We start from the raw sequence: 17,910 nt of genomic DNA, 5'->3' as shown, positions 1-17,910 counted from the left end.
GTTCCTAAGTACAACAGAGTCTAATTTGGTCCCTTAGTGTCAGAGAAACCCTGCTTTTTACCATGCATTAGAGATTTCAACAGGAGAGACATGAGGTAGGGATACTACAGTCATTAAGACAACATGCAAATCTGCAGAACCTCAGCAACTACAAGTCATAATGCTTCCAATACGTTAGGATCTGGTAGAAGAGGGATATACCTTAGTGGCCAGTGTCCCAGCACTGAACTGACCCTGCTGGTTACAGCTACTATCAGTTAGGGAGAGATGGGACCCTGACCAAAGTGCCGCTACTCCTCAGTAACCCTCTCCTCACCTGGGAAGTTCACGTGTTTCTCTGACATCTTGGCCTCAGGCAACAGCACAAAGTACTGAGAGGCTTGTATTTTTTCCCTCAATTATCTGTCTTTTTTGAATTAAATAATTTTTTATTCTGGTCTAAATATGTAATAAATACATACCATTTAGTCGTCGCTGAAGTGCTTCTTCCTCTAGGGTAATAATATAAATTTGTTCATCCAGGTCTTCAAGAATCTAAATTTAAACATCAAACTATTGAATAATACATTACGTAAGTAGTGCTTACGAGAATATTTAGGCTATTTGGCCTATAATTTAGATAACCATTCAAATTACTAGGAATCTAAATTAAAAATGCTCATACTTGCAAATTAAGTAGAAATTCTTAGTATATAACTAAGCACATCAAAAGCTGATTATCACAAAATCTACATACATTTAAATTGATTTTTTTCAGCTTAAAGAATTAAAGAACTCTGCAACTCTCTCAATGGCACACAAATGTATGAATTCTAAACATCCAAAAAGCTAAATGCAATAACATCTCGACGCCCAAGCCAATATTTTAGAGCCAGAGGAATAGATCACCCAGTCCAACACTGGTTTCTCATCTACATTAGCCTGCATAATGTGTAAAACAAAAAGCCCATAAACTAAATCACTACCATCAATACTTTCCATTTACATCATCATTATATACTAAAAAATTTCCACAAATATTAAACACTGGTATTATGAAAACCATCCTATAGACAGAACCCTAGAAAAACAGTGTGCTAACATACACAACACTCACTACCACAGTATACAACACTAGTAAAAACAACCACCAAAAAACCCCACTAACCAGTAACCAATTATATGGGTTATTATCTGCACTGTGTAAGGGTTGGTGTGCTTCATCCCCTTGATTCTACAGCAACCCTATGAAAAACAGACCGCTCTCGCTGCATCTTGTAATATGCCAAGAAACAAAGGTTTGGCAAAGAAAAGTTATCTGTCTTCAAAGCCTGTGCTCTTAGCCAGTCTGGGCTGATGGGGACCTAAATATGGATCGGACTTAGTCCTTGACCTCAAACAGCTTATATTCTAGTGTCCAGGAGAGAAACGAAAAATCAAAAAGAAAAAAAAATTATAGAATTGAAAGTAATGTCATAACTGAAGCTAAAATAAAATGTTAACAGAAGTTCAGAAGAAGAAAGATTCCCAGCTTCTATTTGGGAAGAAAAAAGTCTTGGCAAATGGTTTTGATGGTAGTAGCATCTTACCCAATAGCTTCATTTACCAAAAGGAGGAAAGACATTTTGCTCAGAGGAAGTGACAAGCAAAACATACAGGTGGAGAGGTACAAAGTACACTTAGCAGTAAAGCTGCTCGATGACTCTGGAGCTTATGGCAGAACAAGGAGTGGTCCAGAGCCCAGGCGCTGAAAAGAGCCTCTGGGTTCAAATCCTGCCTCATCCTCTCAGATCTGTGATCTTGTATAAGCTACCTGATCTCCCTGAACCGCAGATAATTCAACCATAAAATAAGAACACCATAACCTAACTTATGGGTTTGTCATCAGGATTAAATGAAATTATGCATGTAAATAAAGTACTTAGTGCAAGCATATAGCGTATACTTAATTACTGAATAAATACCCATTATTATTGGATGTTAGGAACAAGAAAAGAGGCAAACATTAAAAACTTTGAACATGTTACTAATAATAGACAAGTTTGGGAGAAAATAAGCTTGGGGAGGGGAGATAAGTAGTTTGATTTTGTATCTGTTGAGTTTTCAGCTCCATAGGGCCTTCAATTATAGCACTTAAAATATACTGTAGTTTGTATTCACTCTCTTTTTCTCACTAGGATTAGACATTTAGAAGTGATGTGGAAGTGGCAGAGGTGCTCAGGAAAACAGAGCAGAGCACCTTTAGACCAAGGACAGAACTTTAAACATTTGCCTATTTTAGGGGGAAGAAAGTAGAAATGGAGAGACCAAAACAACAACAACAAAAAAAGTCCAGAGAATTAGGAAGAAACTAAATGAATGCAATGTCACAAAACCTCTTTAAGAGGGAAGTAAATTTCAAGATTTGATAGGACATGTATTTGAGTGTGTGTACATTTATGTAGCAGGTTAAAAAATCCATTTTTATTTTTTAAAAATACAAAGATTATTTATTAAAAACTTTCAAAATTAAGCAAGCATTTACTAAAAGAATGTCTACCATGATATTCTCTCAGTTTTTTCCCTTGATGAATTACACTGATAGGGAAGAAAAACATATAACCATAATAATTTCATAAATACTACTAGTGAAATATAAAGGGGAATATGAGAAATGCAGAGGAAGGAGCTTGATTATTTTAGCTTAAAGAAGAAGTGAGGCAAGGGTCAAAGACAGGTAGTATATGCAGCTGGTCTCAGAGCCAGGACTTCAGGAGACTGTCAGGTGGCTGAAGCAGGTAAGAGGCAGAAGTGAGAGAAAGACCCTCGACATGCCTGGGAAGTGGAAGAATCCAGGCTGCTCTGGGCACAGCAAGTCAGCTGTGAGACTGGCTAGAATCAGTCACCAGGGAAGCAATGGGGGCAGGGGCAGCTACAGGCAAATTCAGCGGGGGACAGTTGTGAAAGGCTTTGTATCATGTGAATAGTTTAGACTTGAGCTTATAGGCAATGAGGATCCATGAAAATAATGTGACAACTCCCTAGCTACAGGTAAGAATTATGGTCATTTTATTAAATATTTGACAAAATAGCTAGAGGCCCAAGTAACTTAGGGACAAATCATCAAAACTACTACCAACTGAAAATTATTTTTAAATGAATATACAGCATTTCTGAGATTAGAGGGAAAGGTATAATTCAATTAATCAAGATATAATATGCAGACAAACTTTCAGAAAATAACTGCTTTGTAAGTCAAAGAATATATAAACTTTGAAACACAAAAGAGTTACCATTTGATATAAGATAACGGGCTCCTAAAATACCTGTAAATATCTATACATTTTGTCTTCAAATTTGCTAGAAGAATTTCTAGCTGAGTGCCTATAGTTAGTATTTTAAGAGCAAAAGCAAATTTGGTTTCCAAAGATGAAAAAGATTAAAATAAAAACAATGACAATTTGGGTTATAAACACATAAAAATATTCTTCTGTTTCTGAATGCTAGTTTAGAACCTAAAAGATGTTCAAATGTAAAAATGTCTATTTAACAAACAAAATGGTTTACAACATCATACTCACTGTTGGCTTCACCAACAGCTGCCCCATGACTGTGAACATGCGGGAGAGGCCAACTGGAGTGCACACTGCAGAACAGAGAAAGCTCACTTCAGAGTTAGGAGAGAAACTGCTAGCCCAAAATAAAGCAAACTCAAAGACTGCTGTTGTAAGAAAACGCTTGTTTCCAATCTAGGTTCTCTCAGTGTTTTGTCACAGGGCTCCTCAATGTCACCGTTAGAGAAGCTCTAGGGGTTCGTGCACAGACGACGGGCATTCCTATATTTAAGGAAAGATTCATGGAGACTAAAGGAGGGGTAGGATATGCCAGATTCTAGCAGCTGAATAATAATAAGTATTTTCACTTAAAAGAAATTAAAGAAAACCAACCAGAGAACAGACTAAATTTCAAGTACTAACTGAATCAAGTATCAGACAAGAATATCCAAAAGTGACAACTATAACCTTACATCCTTTTACCTACTTTTATCTGCTTATAACATCTCTGAGATATGTTGAGATGCCTTAAGTAAAACAAAACAAACTGTGAAAAAAAGACTGCCAATTCATCATACAGAATTCCACCATGACCATTCAAAAGTAGAAGCTAGCGTTATGATGGGGGGGGAGGCACGTGCATGTCTGACTCTCTCCCCCTCCCTCTCTCTTTCCAACTCTGTGGAAGAGGCTTTCTTTAGAGAAAAACAAAAGTATCTTATTATTTCAAGGTTTCAGTTTATCAAAATTTATGTTGAACATACAAAAAAAGTTAAGGGCCAACTTTTAAAAAAATCTCCAAGCTGTTAAGGAATCTCATAGGGAAACGTGTCTGTAATTTTCTAGAACACAGAACAACTCTACTTTATTATCAATATTATGTCAGAAAAATACTTACAGAGAAGTAACAAACATCCCATCAATGATATACAGGAATATAAATAAGGTAGGTAGAACTCCCAGAGATCTATTAAAAAATGTAAATATATTTTAGTGCATCCAAAATACCATACACTGATATATGGACTGACTATAAATTAATGTATAGTAAACATCATAATTGCCTATTTGAGTCTACTAAACCATATAATTTCTAAATTGTACAATAAAAAGATCTAAAACAGAAGAACAGGAAATAACCCTTTTGCAAAACCTGTTTGGAGGGAGAAAATGAGCCTCCATGGAATTTTAAGAACAGAAACCAATTAACCAAAGGAAGAAAAAAAATCTGAAAAGCTGCTTGCTCACTCTACATACAAGAAACACACAAACGTTCATTTCTTTCCTTAAACATGTCGAAAGACTTTTTAATTTTGTAAATTAACAACAAGGATTAACTATACAAAGAACTATTAAAATGTTTTAAAAAGTGAATGTGTAATTATATTCCAAAGTGTAGTCTCCACTAGAGAAACTGGTTTAAACAAGCCAATCCGTACCATATAAAGATTCCATACTCGCAGCGTCATTGTCAATGAGCGCCGAGGCTACCCACACTATCCCGAGAGTAAGCAAGGCCAGAAGAATAAGCATGACCAGAGTTTCTAAAATTCGGGCTCGGATTCCCTGAAAAATATAATCAAGATATAATTTTAATATTTTATTTCATCACATGAACAATTAGGTTTCTGTCTATATGAAAGCATAAAAATTCTTTGAAAGGGGAGGAAATTTACATTTATTACCAGGACAAAAAACACTAAATGTTTACTGTTGTAACGTTTAAGCTGACTTTTCAAAATTATGTAAAACACCATTAAGCTTTGAAGAAAGTACCAAAACAATTCTTCATAAAAACATTTTGCAGAGCCATTTTAAACAATTAATTACTTTCCTAACACTTTCCACCAAGAAAGGAGATTAACAAATTTTTATCTGTGATTCTAATCAAGGGAATATAAGGCTAATTAAGGTGTACCGCCAAACAGTTCCGAGAACACCCAACTTGGTGAAAGCATAAAGCACCATCTACTAGAGAACACGGGGGTTCTGTTAGCTCCCCACAGCCTCCAGAGCCCTCTAGTGCCCAGACGAAGAACTCCTCGTGGTAATCCAGCCTTAGAAACCGTTGAAATGGATAGTATTTATATCAATTAAATATCATCCCTTTCTCCACATTAGATAGAATTTTCATTAAGTCCACGAGGCTGGAATATAATAAAGAATCATCAGGCACAATTTTGTTTTAAATATAAAACAAATTCTGACCTCAGGGCCAAACGAGAGGCCGGACTTAAACTCAACACCTACGGGACAAGGCAAAAACAAAAAACAACTTTCTCATATTCTTAGAAAGTCATCAAATGATTGAACCTGTACCTAAATGTAAAGATTCATGTTGATATTTTATACTGCAATGCACTAATTTACAACGTCTAACACACCAAAATTATATCCATGTTTCTCAATAAGTCACGTAATCTTTCCTTCCATATTAAAAATAGTTTAAAGATATGAACTATAAATAAAAATCTAAAACATAGACTTATTTCAATTTTGCCCTAAATATTATTTTCTAATTTCTGAATTACAGAAACAGGTTGCACTTAAATCATAGCACCCCAGTTCCTCAAATTCAATAGGAAAGGAAATGTCCTAAAGCCATGGCCAAAGTGTTCCCAGCCCTAAATGATGACTCAGAGTTGAAGTGGTCTTTTCTTCTTAGTCCAGCCTTACCAGGACTGCCCCTGACAGGTTAAAATGTGTCTTCAAATGGAAGAGTCAGGGCACCTTACACACTCACAGCAAGGGAGGCCGGTAAACCAGAGTGATGACGACCTGTATTTTATTTAACACATTAGATCTCACAGTAGCTATTACTCAAGTGAGATGAAACAGGAACAGTCACAAAATGCACTACTAAAAAATACACTCCTACTTACTGAAGAACTCTCTGAACCTACACTTCACACATTCAAACCATTAGGATACCAGAACATGACCACTACCTTTTAGCACTGATTTTTTTTCTCTCTTCCTCTCTTTCTAAGCAAGAACCTTTTAATCACACATTAAATATTATCTTGAAAGTCTATAAATAAAAGATAAAAAGAGTAGGCTCTGGAGTGCATGTGTTACACCCCCTCAGCTTCGTCTTTTTCTGCCTCTGACTGGAGCCCGAATCCTGCATGCCTCTGACCAGCCCATGGGAACATCAGAGCTCTCAAAACATGTAACACGTGTCTTAAGTGTTATGATGTATGAGCTAAACAGTAGTGCTACTTGGAACTGTTTGAGACCTGATGTCCAAAAAATGGGCATTTTAATAATACATGTTATAATTATTATATTAAGCAATTACAATGTAACAATAAGTTTAAGTGTTATAATGATAATAAATTTGGGGAACCAATCACCAATAAGATTTACACACTTCCTCTGATATTTTGGTAAGAAGTATTTCTTAGCAGTTAAATTTGTTTTTCATCAAATCTGTCTGTGTTGGAAGGCAGTGCTCCGTGGGTCTCTCCCACTTCTGTGCATCTCACCAGCAGAGGCGGGGCAGTCCTCACTCTGGACTGTCTTTTCAAAGACTTCTGTACAGCAAACAGCCCTGGAAGACAGAGATGGTATCTCTGCAGTAGAGGCAGGTCTGCTTACCGTACAGTGTGAAAGAGAAGGTCCCCCCGCAGAGCACAGGGCAGGCAGGCTTGCTTGCACCCCATTACAAATAATGCGGGTTCCCTAAATGCAGGGCTCCTCAGCCATGACACGAGCCCACTGTGGGGACAGCTCCCACCTGGGCCACATCACCCCCATGGGGCTCGGGGTCCTGGGGAACTGACAGGAACAGGAGGCTCCTGTGCCTGCACGCTAAGTAATGAAGCCTCTGACCCAGGAGTCTGTGTCTACAACCAGGGTCTGCGAGTCTGGCAAACTAACCTGTCAGCTTGCAAGTACCATAATATCTCAGACCTCTGCAGTTCTGGAAAGCTTTGGGCAACAAGAATGGAAAGCTCACACGGCTTTCTAGGTAAGAACAAACAAGGGCCCACACAGGTTGGGTTCAGGGCTACAAGAAGACCCCCAGGATCGAGCCATGAATCCTCTCACACAGGCCGTAGGCAGGAAGGAGAAGTAAGGGCCCCCATGACCTGGCAGCTGGCAAGTGTCTGGGGTCTGAGCTGTGAAGGGGAGTGAGACAACCCACCGGCAGCCTGGCTACAGCTCCCTCTCCCTGAGCAGAAGCAGGAAGGGGTCTTACAGTGACAATGTCCAGCAAGCCTTGCAAGGCCAGCTGAAAGGAACTGTCCCGTCTAGGACTACGGTGACGGGGAACTATTTTTCTTGTATACTTGGTGCCTTGTTATATTTTCCGAATTTTTTAGAGTGGATGTATATACTTTAAGAAATAGGAGAACAAACTAATGTTTTAATTTTCAATTTTTTTCTTACAATAATAAAGATCCAAGAGTTTGGCACCGGTAAGAATAACTTTTAAAAAATATCCAAGTTCAGGGCTTCCCTGGTGGCACAGTGGTTGAGAGTCCGCCTGCCGATGCAGGGGACACGGGTTCGTGCCCCGGTCTGGGAAGATCCCACAGGCCGCGGAGCGGCTGGGCCCGTGAGCCATGGCCACTGAGCCTGCGCATCCGGAGCGTGTGCTCCGCAACGGGAGAGGCCACAACAGTGAGAGGCCCATGTACCGCACACACACACACAAAAATCCAAGTTCGGTTTATGAGATAGACAGTATAATAAGCTCGTTAAGAACCCCAACTCTAGCAGCAGACCACTTGGGCTCAAATCCTGTTTCCATCACTGACCAACTGTGTAACTCTGGGCAAATGCCTAAACCACACTGTGCCTCTGTTTCCTCCTTTGTAGAATGAGTTTATTAATGACACCCTTACCTCATGGGTTGTTATCAGAACCAAATGAGTCAATATGTGCAACATGCTGAGCTCAATGTCTGGTACCTAGTAAGGATTAACCGTAATAACTCAAACTGTTGCCTTTGTGTTTGGAATCTCCAAGGCTCGGGAATTCGCGTATCATTTGTCTTTCTCAATTAAATTTATACCACCTTTGAATGCCACCTTGTCACTCTTTCCCATCTTTGCCACCTACCATGTACAGACCAGGAAGAAACAATTCCATCTTTCTTGATACATGAGCACCCAGTTCACAAGAGCTTCTCATCACATCCCCTGCCAACCTAAGTACCATACACCCTCATAATGAACCTGACCTGCATTCTACTATGGCCGCCCACACAGCTAACCAGACCCCATCATCTCTCAGGCCCAATTCTGAGAGGTCACATGGTGAAGCTGCCCCTCAGCCCACAGCCTCCTAGTCTCCTCCAATCTTTCAGAACTCCAACCTAGCTCTAACCTAGCACTAACCTAGCTCTAACCTAGCGCTAACCTAGCGCTAACCTAGCGCTAACCTAGCTACAACCTAGCTACAACCTAGTGCTAACCTAGCGCTAACCTAGCTCTAACCTAGCACTAACGTAGCGCTAACCTAGCTCCAACCTAGCGCCAACCTAGCTCTAACCTAGCGCTAACCTAGCTCCAACCTAGCGCCAACCTAGCGCCAACCTAGCTCTAACCTAGCGCTAACCTAGCTCCAACCTAGCTCCAACCTAGCGCTAACCTAGCTCTAACCTAGCTCTAACCTAGCTCTAACCTAGCTCCAACCTAGCTCCAACCTAGCTCTAACCTAGCTCCAACCTAGGTCTATGTACTCATCGTGATTATCTCTCCTCCCTTCATCTTCCCAATCCCTCCAATCAGCCTTGTTTTCACTGGTCTAAACCCCATAGCGAACGAGTATATTTTAATGATAATTCAGTATCAATAATATTCTAGTATTCCTGGCCCCTTTAACTTCCACCAGACCAGTTTAATTCCACCTGGAAGTTCACTCCAAATTCTCAGCATTGTTAAAGAAATTTACAAAATCATGAGAAATTTTTGCTACTACATATTCCAAAGCGGGCCTTCAACGTTACCCGGCAATCCTTATACTGATCTCTGGCTAATAATTCCCTCAAAGGTTTGTAAACGTGTTCCAGTCTCCTTGACCCTAATCTCAGGCCCTACGTTCTTAACTACAGGGGACCTTACCTCTCCCTTAGTAAGACACAGCTGGGTGGTCTGCACGTCCCCTCAGCTCCCTTCCCCTATCCCTTGATTTCTGTCTCCATTCCTATTTCTTTCATGCGGTAAAGGAAAATATCTCAGACCCCTTTTCTCCGATGGCACAGTCTTAGATGTTCATCTTTTCACAAGCTGTATCAATGCTTCTCAAACATCAGCATGGAACAGATTTACCAAGGGGCTTGTCAATTCCTGAGCACCTGTACAAAGTGGCTCCTCAGTCAATTCTGATGAAGATGGTCTACCAGATAGACTCTCTCTTCGTCCCTGGATGATCTTGCCTCCTCACGTGGCCAACGACTCTCAAGTTTGTACCTTTAGTCCAAATATTACCCCTGAGGCCAAGATCCATACATCCCAATGGCCACCTTGCCTTAGATATCTCACAGCTACCTTAAACTGAATTCTAAAATCAAATTCATCATTTTATCCCTTAGACCTGCTCCTCCTTCAGTGTCACATACCTCAATAAATGGCACCATTATCCACTTTGTTGTTTTGCCGGACACTCTGGAAACATCCCTGTCACCTCCTTTCCTGCTGCACCCCACCTCTCCCCAAAACACGTACACACACCCTGGACCCTGGTCCAGTCAAACGCCGAGTCCTTCTGATTCTCCTATGTAATTATGACTCAAGTTCATCCACCTCTCTTCCTACTGCCACAACGTCTATCTGGTGAACACCCCAGCCTCCTAGCTACTAGTCCTACATCCACACTCTTGTCTCTCCCTGACCTGGTGCCTACATCGCATGGAAATGTAATTTTCTCAAAATGCAAATCTGATCATGCCACTCTCAGTCATAACTTACTAACAGAGGTACAGGCCTGCACCTGGGAAACAGATGCATTAATGCAACAACAAACAATGAAGATCAAATCTCATGTGGTACATACATACAATGGAATATTACTCAGCCATAAAAAGGAACAAAACTTGGTCATTTGTAGAGACGTGGATGGACCTAGAGACTGTCATACACAGTGAAGTAAGTCCGAAAGAGAAAAACAAATATAGTATATTAATGCATATATGTGGTATCCAGAAAAATGGTAGATGATCTTATTTGCAAGAGACACAGACATAGAGAACAAACATATGGATACCAAGGGGGCAAGGGGAGGGTGGGATGAATTGGGAGATTGGGAATGACATATATACACTATTGATACTATGTACAAAATAGATAACTAATGAGAACCTACTGTATAGCACAGGGAACTCTACTCAGTGCTCTGTGGTGACCTAAATGGGAAGGAAATCCAAAAAAGAGGGGATATATGTATACATATAGCTGATTCACTTTGCTGTACAGCAGAAACTAACACAACATTGTAAAGCAACTGTACTCCAATAAAAATTAATTAAAAATTTTTAAAAAAATCGAACCTCATTAGCACCATTCTCTAACAGGGACTGCACCTCTAACTGGGGTGCTGCATAAGTATAGATCCTTAAAGTTGGGCCTTACTCTTTTTTCTGCTGTTTAGATAGTGTGCAAACTAATTATAGATGAAAAAAGAACAAATTATTTATGATTAAATAGCATAGAACAGTGTTGTCCAACAGATATTTCTGTGATGATATAAATGCTCTATTCTGTGCTATCCATTAACATAGCTAATAACCATATGTGTTTATTGAGTACTTAGAATGTAGCTACTGTGGCTGAAGAACTGGTTTTTAATTTTACTGATTTTAGGTATTTTAAATGTATATAGCCACACATGGCTAATGGTTACCATATAGGTCACAGCAGACTACTAACAGTCTGTTTCTAACAAAATCTAAGTACTCTCTGCACTCTCAAGTACTTTCTGGTCATTTTCCTAAATTTAACCTTGACATAAAATTCTGTGAACAGCCTGGTTAAAGTAACAGCCTCTTTTAACATGCTATAGCTCTAGATTAGCCTCTTTTAACATGCTATAGATTAGTGTTTCAAGTAGCATTTGTGTCAAAGAGAAGAAATCCATTACCAAGTTTAAGAATTACTCCATTCTATTTACATAAAGAAAAAATACATTCTCTCATTAAGAAAAATAGATAGCATTTAAAATGCAACCTAAGTATAAACCAGTCTGAAAGTGACAATGAAGTTAAACAGCCACATATTTATCCACATATACTTACAAACTAAGCCCCAAATAAATCTCTTATGTGATTAAAAAGTATATGTGAACAGTCTTTCTAAAAGGAAACAGATATCAATATTATCATTCCAAGAGGATGCTTTTTCTATTATAAATATGTGAATAATATCAAGTAAAAATGTCTAAAATGTACACTCACATGCTTAAGCAGACAAATAAGAAACATTTAAACAAATAAACCTCTGCAGTCAAAGCATATGAACTCTTCAAAAATTTATTTCAAATTGATCATTTCTTTTGAAAGATAACAACTCATAAAAAGGAATCTGCTCATTTAATCTAAATTTAAAGAAGAGTAAATTAGGAATTACAGAAAAGGCTGCCACAGAGCAAGCCATCAAAATTACGGAATATGATTATACCTGTTTATGAAATATTGAAGATAACTGATGTAGTTAGAAATAACTGTTATACTGACTTAATCCACTAGGAGGCTAGGACAATTATGTTTTCCTTTTATTTTTATTCCCTTTTTGGGATTAAATGGGACAAAATCAGCCCAACTTGAAATCAGTTAAATATCATATTTATGAGCTTTAGCAAAACCAACAGAAAAATGTAACAAATCTTTTCATTAAATGCAATGTGGCAGATTTTTTACCTTCAACAACTTTAGAACAGAGAGAAGAGAGGTGAAGGGATTATAATAATCAGAAACTTCATTTGTTAATCTGGCATCGACTGGCTCATATGAGTGCCAAAAATATACAAATTATCACTACCTTTCTTGAGATCAGTAAAATATTACAAAGCCTAAAGAGTATAGGCTTTGTGGCATGTAGTGTGTGAGCTTTTTGAACTTTTGTATGTGGTTCTGTCTGCAAAGTAATGAAAAGCATTGTGAGAGCTTTTATCACTACCATTAATCACCAGCAGGACAGCATATAAGCAAAAAAATATGCCTACTGCTCATTTTTCCATTAAGAGTCAGAATCAGGAGCTAGGAAACCCCAAGGGGAAGGTCCCTATCAACTCCATTCTTGCATACACTGAGCTAAAAGATGTGCCAGATGTCAGAATAACTTACTGAAATACCCTGCAAACAACAAAGTAGCAAAACATTGTCAGAGTGGAAGAAGGTTACCATTGTTCATCTAAAAAATTAAGAAAAGTCTCCTGAATACAAGATCACTGAACTATAAGAACTACTTATCATCAACAGTTGTACTTGCTCACACAATTCTGAATGCTTATACTATGCCATACAGCACTAGGATTTCATAAAGTTCGTAATATATTTATGAATACTTGTCTTAACCCCTCCCAAAAACCATAAATCTAAGTTACCTTAATGAAACTCCATCTCTTTTATTAAAATCATAGTGTAATAAGCACTCAGTGTATTAGTAAAAAACATCATCAAAATAAAGTACTTCCTTTCTGTCAAGGAAACATCATCTTGTTTTTAAGAAAAGTAAGCTATATAATTAATTACATTAGCTTCATACCAGTATTGTTTTGGAAATTACAACTATCTCAATATTTTAAGTTAAATTAGATTAAATAAGCTAGTAAAGGCTAAACACCAAATTTTGGTGCTGGTCAATTACACATTAAATGCTCTGTACTGAACATCAATGAAGTGAAAATTACAATATATTTACAAAAGCTCTAACAATAAACTGATATGTTTCTATGGTGATGAACATTTAAACAAGATTTTGCATGGACATCTTGACCTCTTGGAAGGTATGTAAACACCACTTTATATACTATGCCTCCACCCATCAGGAAAGCCTGGGAAAAATTTCTACATTCACAGAACATTTAAAATAAATATCAAGCCATTGTTTCCATTTAACAAAAAGGGTCTCTTAGTAACATTAAGATAAGGTTTGCTCAGCATGACATCAAGACTGCACCAAACATACATGCAGTCATCTGGGGAAGATCGATAGAAGCACTGATAAAGAACAGAAAATAAAGGCAGGTATTAATTATTTTAAACCATGAAAACCATGAAAAAACTACAAACAAGCATTCCTAGAGAGTGCCAACCATTTCCCCCTTTGCTCCCAAAGTAATAATTAAAAGTATAGACAAAAAGAGTTTTGGTCCCAAGTCAAAGAAAATAACTTTATAGAAAGTGCTGTTAAGCTCTATAGTGAGTTGTTTTTTAATATTAATATTTTCTGCAGTTTATTATATATATATATATACATATTTATTTAATATAGTCATACACAGTAGAAAAATTAAAACTATAAGATTCTCAAGTTATTAAAACTTGACAAAAAGAAAGTATTTTAGAATAAGTTAAAATAATAATACTAACATTGCTGTTCACTGAACTAAGATGTTCACTATATTTAAATTTATGGGCAGAACTTTCTCATGATATTAAACAAACAAAATCCTCCAGACTGCAAGTAAATGAATTAATACAGCAAGTTTCCAACACGTAAATGAAAGAACTGAATTGTAAAAAGACTGCAGGGACTTTATTTCAAAATGTTTAAACATAATTCTAAATTTGGGAAGAAAACATTTCTCAGTACACTTCATCACATCAAAATAATTTAATGGTTAGCCAGTAAGGATCTTTTCTAATTCTAATTCTGTTCTAATAATTCTTTAGTTATAAACTTGACGGAAAAAAAGAAATGGGAACTATTTGCAAAGCTCCTACTACGTAGTTGCTTTATATGTGCTCACTGAATATTCACAATAAAGGCAAATTTATTATAAATGAGAAAGCTCACATCCAAAAAAGTTAAATAATCTGTCTATGGTCACCCTGTTCCAGGCCTGCCAGAACTCTCTTTAAATTCAGCTCTGTCAGCTTCTGGAGCCTGTGCTTTCTACCCTCCCCACAAGACAGAAATAAGACATAAAAGACAAACTGATGTGGAAATAGGAGGTGGAGGGAGAATGTTTAAAACATACTTAAGGCAACCTATAATTTTAGCAAAGGAACTAAATCAAAATACACAAAAGCTTCTTTTACTAGAATATTAATTTTCAATTCCGTAATAGCAAGCTCATGCTGAGCAAACGCTCAGTCCTTTAATATAACAGAACATTGTAGCCAATACCTTACTAGTCCTGTCATAAAACACCCAGGCACAAGTTCCAATACAGACACAACAAAAGAAAGATCATTAGGGTTATTATTTATTACATGACTATAGCAAAATGTACAAGATACTAAAGTGTAGAATATTAATATAAAAGCAATTCCACATAATTTAGGTAATAGTGTCATATTGCTTTTGTGGCAAACAGTACATTTACACAAAAGGCACTAGGAATTCCAAAATACCACAGAAGAGCTATCCTTATGACAGTGAACAAAATAGGAAACATACACAAAAAGCTTAAGGCTGTCTGCCTACTCTAAACCCAGACCAATCCCTCCAAAGCTGCATTGGGCCCCTCTCTCTCATTTCCACAGCCCCTCCAGCTCTCAATAACAGCTACTTTGGGTGTGTAGGTGTGCATGCATGTGTGATTATTTTATAGTTTTCCATTGAATATCAACAAATTGGCGTTTTGGTTTTTCATATCAGTTTGGTTAATATGAGCCCATCACCAAGAAATAAATAACCTTCTTTCCTTTCTATTTTTAAATACTGAAAGTATAGACATGTCTCGTTTTCTTTCCCTTTGCACTTCTACAATTTGCACTTTGCAGATAATTGCATTTTTTACAAATTGAAGGTTTGTGGCAAACCTGCGTCGAACAAGTCTATCGGTGCCACTTTTCCAACAGCATTTGCTCACTTTGTGTCTCTGTGTTACATTTTGGTAATTCTCACAATATTTCAAACTTTTTCATTTTTATTATATTTGTTATGGTGATCTGTGATCAGTGATCTTTGATGTTACTACTGTAATTGTTTTGGACATCATGAACTACACCAATACAAGATGGCAACAATCAATAAATGTTGTGTGTGTTCTGTCTGCTCCACCAACCAGCCCTTCCCCCATCTCTCTCCCTCTCCTTGGACCTCCCTGTTCCCTGAGACACAACAATGTTGAAATCAGGCCAACTAACAACTCTACAATGGCCTCCAAGCGTTCAAGTGAGGGAAGAGTCGCATGTCTCTCAGTTTAAATCAAAAGCTAGAAATGCTGAAGCTGAGAGAGGAGGGCGTGTGGAAAGCTGACGGGCTGAAGGCTAGGCCTCTTGCCCCAAACAGCCACGTCGTGAAGGCAAAGGAACATTCTTGAAGGAGACTAAGGTGCTGCTCCAGTGAGCACACGAATGCTAAGGAAGCAACACAGCCTTACTGCTGTTGAGGAGAAAGTTTCAGTGGTCTGCATAGACGATCAGACCAGCCACGACACTGCCTGAGGCCAAAGCCGAATGCAGGCCAGGCCCTGACTCCCTTCAGGTCTGTGAAGCTGAGACAGGTGAGGAAGCTGCGGAAGAAGAGCTTGAAGCCAGCAGAGGCTGGCTCACGAGGTTTAAGGAAAGAAGCCGTCTCCATAACATAAAAGTGCACGGCAAAGCAGCAAGTGCTGATGCAGGAGCCGCAGCAAGTTACCCAGCAGATCCAGCTAAGATCGTTAACGAAAGCGGCTACGCGGAACAACAGATTTCCAATGTAGACCAAAGAGCCTTCCAGTGAAAGATGTCAACTAGGACTTTCACAGTAGACAGAAGTCAATGCGTGGCTTCAAAGCTTCGAAGGACAGGCTGACTCTTTTTTTTTTTTTTAACATCTTTATTGGAGCATAATTGCTTTACAATGGTGTGTTGGTTTCTGCTGTATAACAAAGTGAATCAGCTATACATATACATATATCCCCACATCCCCTCCCTCTTGCGTCTCCCTCCCACCCTCCCTATCCCACCCCTCTAGGTGGTCACAAAGCACCGAGTTGATCTCCCCGTGCTATGCAGCTGCTTCCCCCTAGCTATCTATTTTACATTTGGTAGTGCGTATATGTCCATGTCACTCTCTCACTTCGTCCCAGCTTGCCCTTCTCCGTCCCCATGTCCTCAAGTCCATTCTCTACATCTGCGTCTTTATTCCTATTAGCAAAGAGGTACTTTTTAATTAAGGTATGTACATTGTTTTTTAGACACAATGCTATTGCACATTTAACAGACTACAGCATAGTGTGTAATCACAACTTTTATATGTACTGGGAAGCCAAAAAATTCGTGTGGCTCATTTTATTGCAATATTCCCTCTACTGCAGTGGTCTGGAACCAAACCCACAATATCTCTGAGGTATGTCAGTCTGTACACTGTTTAGCTTTATATGTCTGTTAAATACCTGTGGATAGATCACCCAACCTAAAGGAACGTCACCACAACCACTGTGCACCCATGTAGCCCTCCCAACCACACACCTGCTGCACCAACCTGCCCAATAGTAACCACCAATTTGAACCGCTGTGCTCGTCACTTACTTTTTTTATGATGGTAAAGTATATATAACATAAAATTTACCACTTTAACCATTTTTAAGTGTAGCGTTCTGTGGCATTAAGTCCATTCACACGGTCATGCAACCGTCACCACCATCCATCTCTAGAGCTTTTTATATTCTCCAACTCAAACTCTGCACCCCATTAAACAGTAACTCCCCATCTAACCCCAGCCCCTGTACACCCACCGTCGACTTTCTGTCTCTATGAATTTGACTACACTAGGACACTCATATAAGTGGAATCATACAGTATTTGTCTTGCTGTGCCTGACTTTATTTCACTTAGCATAATGCTCTCAAGGTTCATCCATGTTGTAGCATGTGAGAATTTCCTTCCTTGTTAAGGCTAAATAATATTCTACTGTATGCACATACCACAATTTGTTTATCTATTAATCCACTGATGGATACTTGGGTTGTTTCCACCTTTGGCTATTGAAAATAATCCTGTCATGAAAATGGGTGTATAAATATCTGTGGAGTCCTTCCTTTAATTCTTTTGTGTACACACCCAGAAGTGGAATACCTGGATCATGTGGTAATTATATTTTCAATTTTTTGAGCAACCACTATACTGTTTTCCACAGTGGTCGCACCATTTTATATTCTGCCCAACAGTGTACAAGAGTTCCGATTTCTCAATATCCTCACCAATACTTGTTATTTTCTAGCAGCCATTCTAATGGGTGTGGAGAAGTATCTTCTTGTGGTTTTGATTTGCATTTCCCTAATGCCTAGTGACACTAGG

General features: G+C 38.4%; 1 protein-coding gene across 5 annotated transcripts in view; it reads right to left on the bottom strand.

The window, feature by feature from the left end:
* LMBR1 (limb development membrane protein 1) overlaps nt 1-17,910 on the bottom strand; it is a 140,084-nt gene that overhangs the window by 57,978 nt on the left and 64,196 nt on the right. For 4 of the 5 annotated variants that reach the window (XM_089917117.1, XM_089917115.1, XM_089917116.1 and 1 more), the window contains 4 exons: nt 4,952-5,078; nt 4,411-4,479; nt 3,540-3,604; nt 462-534 (listed from right to left, as the gene is read on the bottom strand). In XM_089917117.1, the coding sequence (XP_089773243.1) occupies nt 462-534; nt 3,540-3,604; nt 4,411-4,479; nt 4,952-5,078 (334 nt within the window). Of the gene's footprint in view, nt 1-461; nt 535-3,539; nt 3,605-4,410; nt 4,480-4,951; nt 5,079-6,885; nt 6,910-17,910 lie in introns of those variants that run through there. The other variant, XM_089917118.1, reaches the window with a different exon arrangement.

The sequence above is a fragment of the Delphinapterus leucas genome, chromosome 9, assembly GCF_059928025.1.
Source record: "Delphinapterus leucas isolate spDelLeu-1000000601 "Yukka" chromosome 9, BTC_Dleu_Yukka2, whole genome shotgun sequence".
In the NCBI taxonomy this organism is placed as follows: domain Eukaryota; kingdom Metazoa; phylum Chordata; class Mammalia; order Artiodactyla; family Monodontidae; genus Delphinapterus; species Delphinapterus leucas.
Note: the sequence above shows the minus strand (reverse complement) of the source record. Positions and strands in the feature narration are given on the sequence as shown.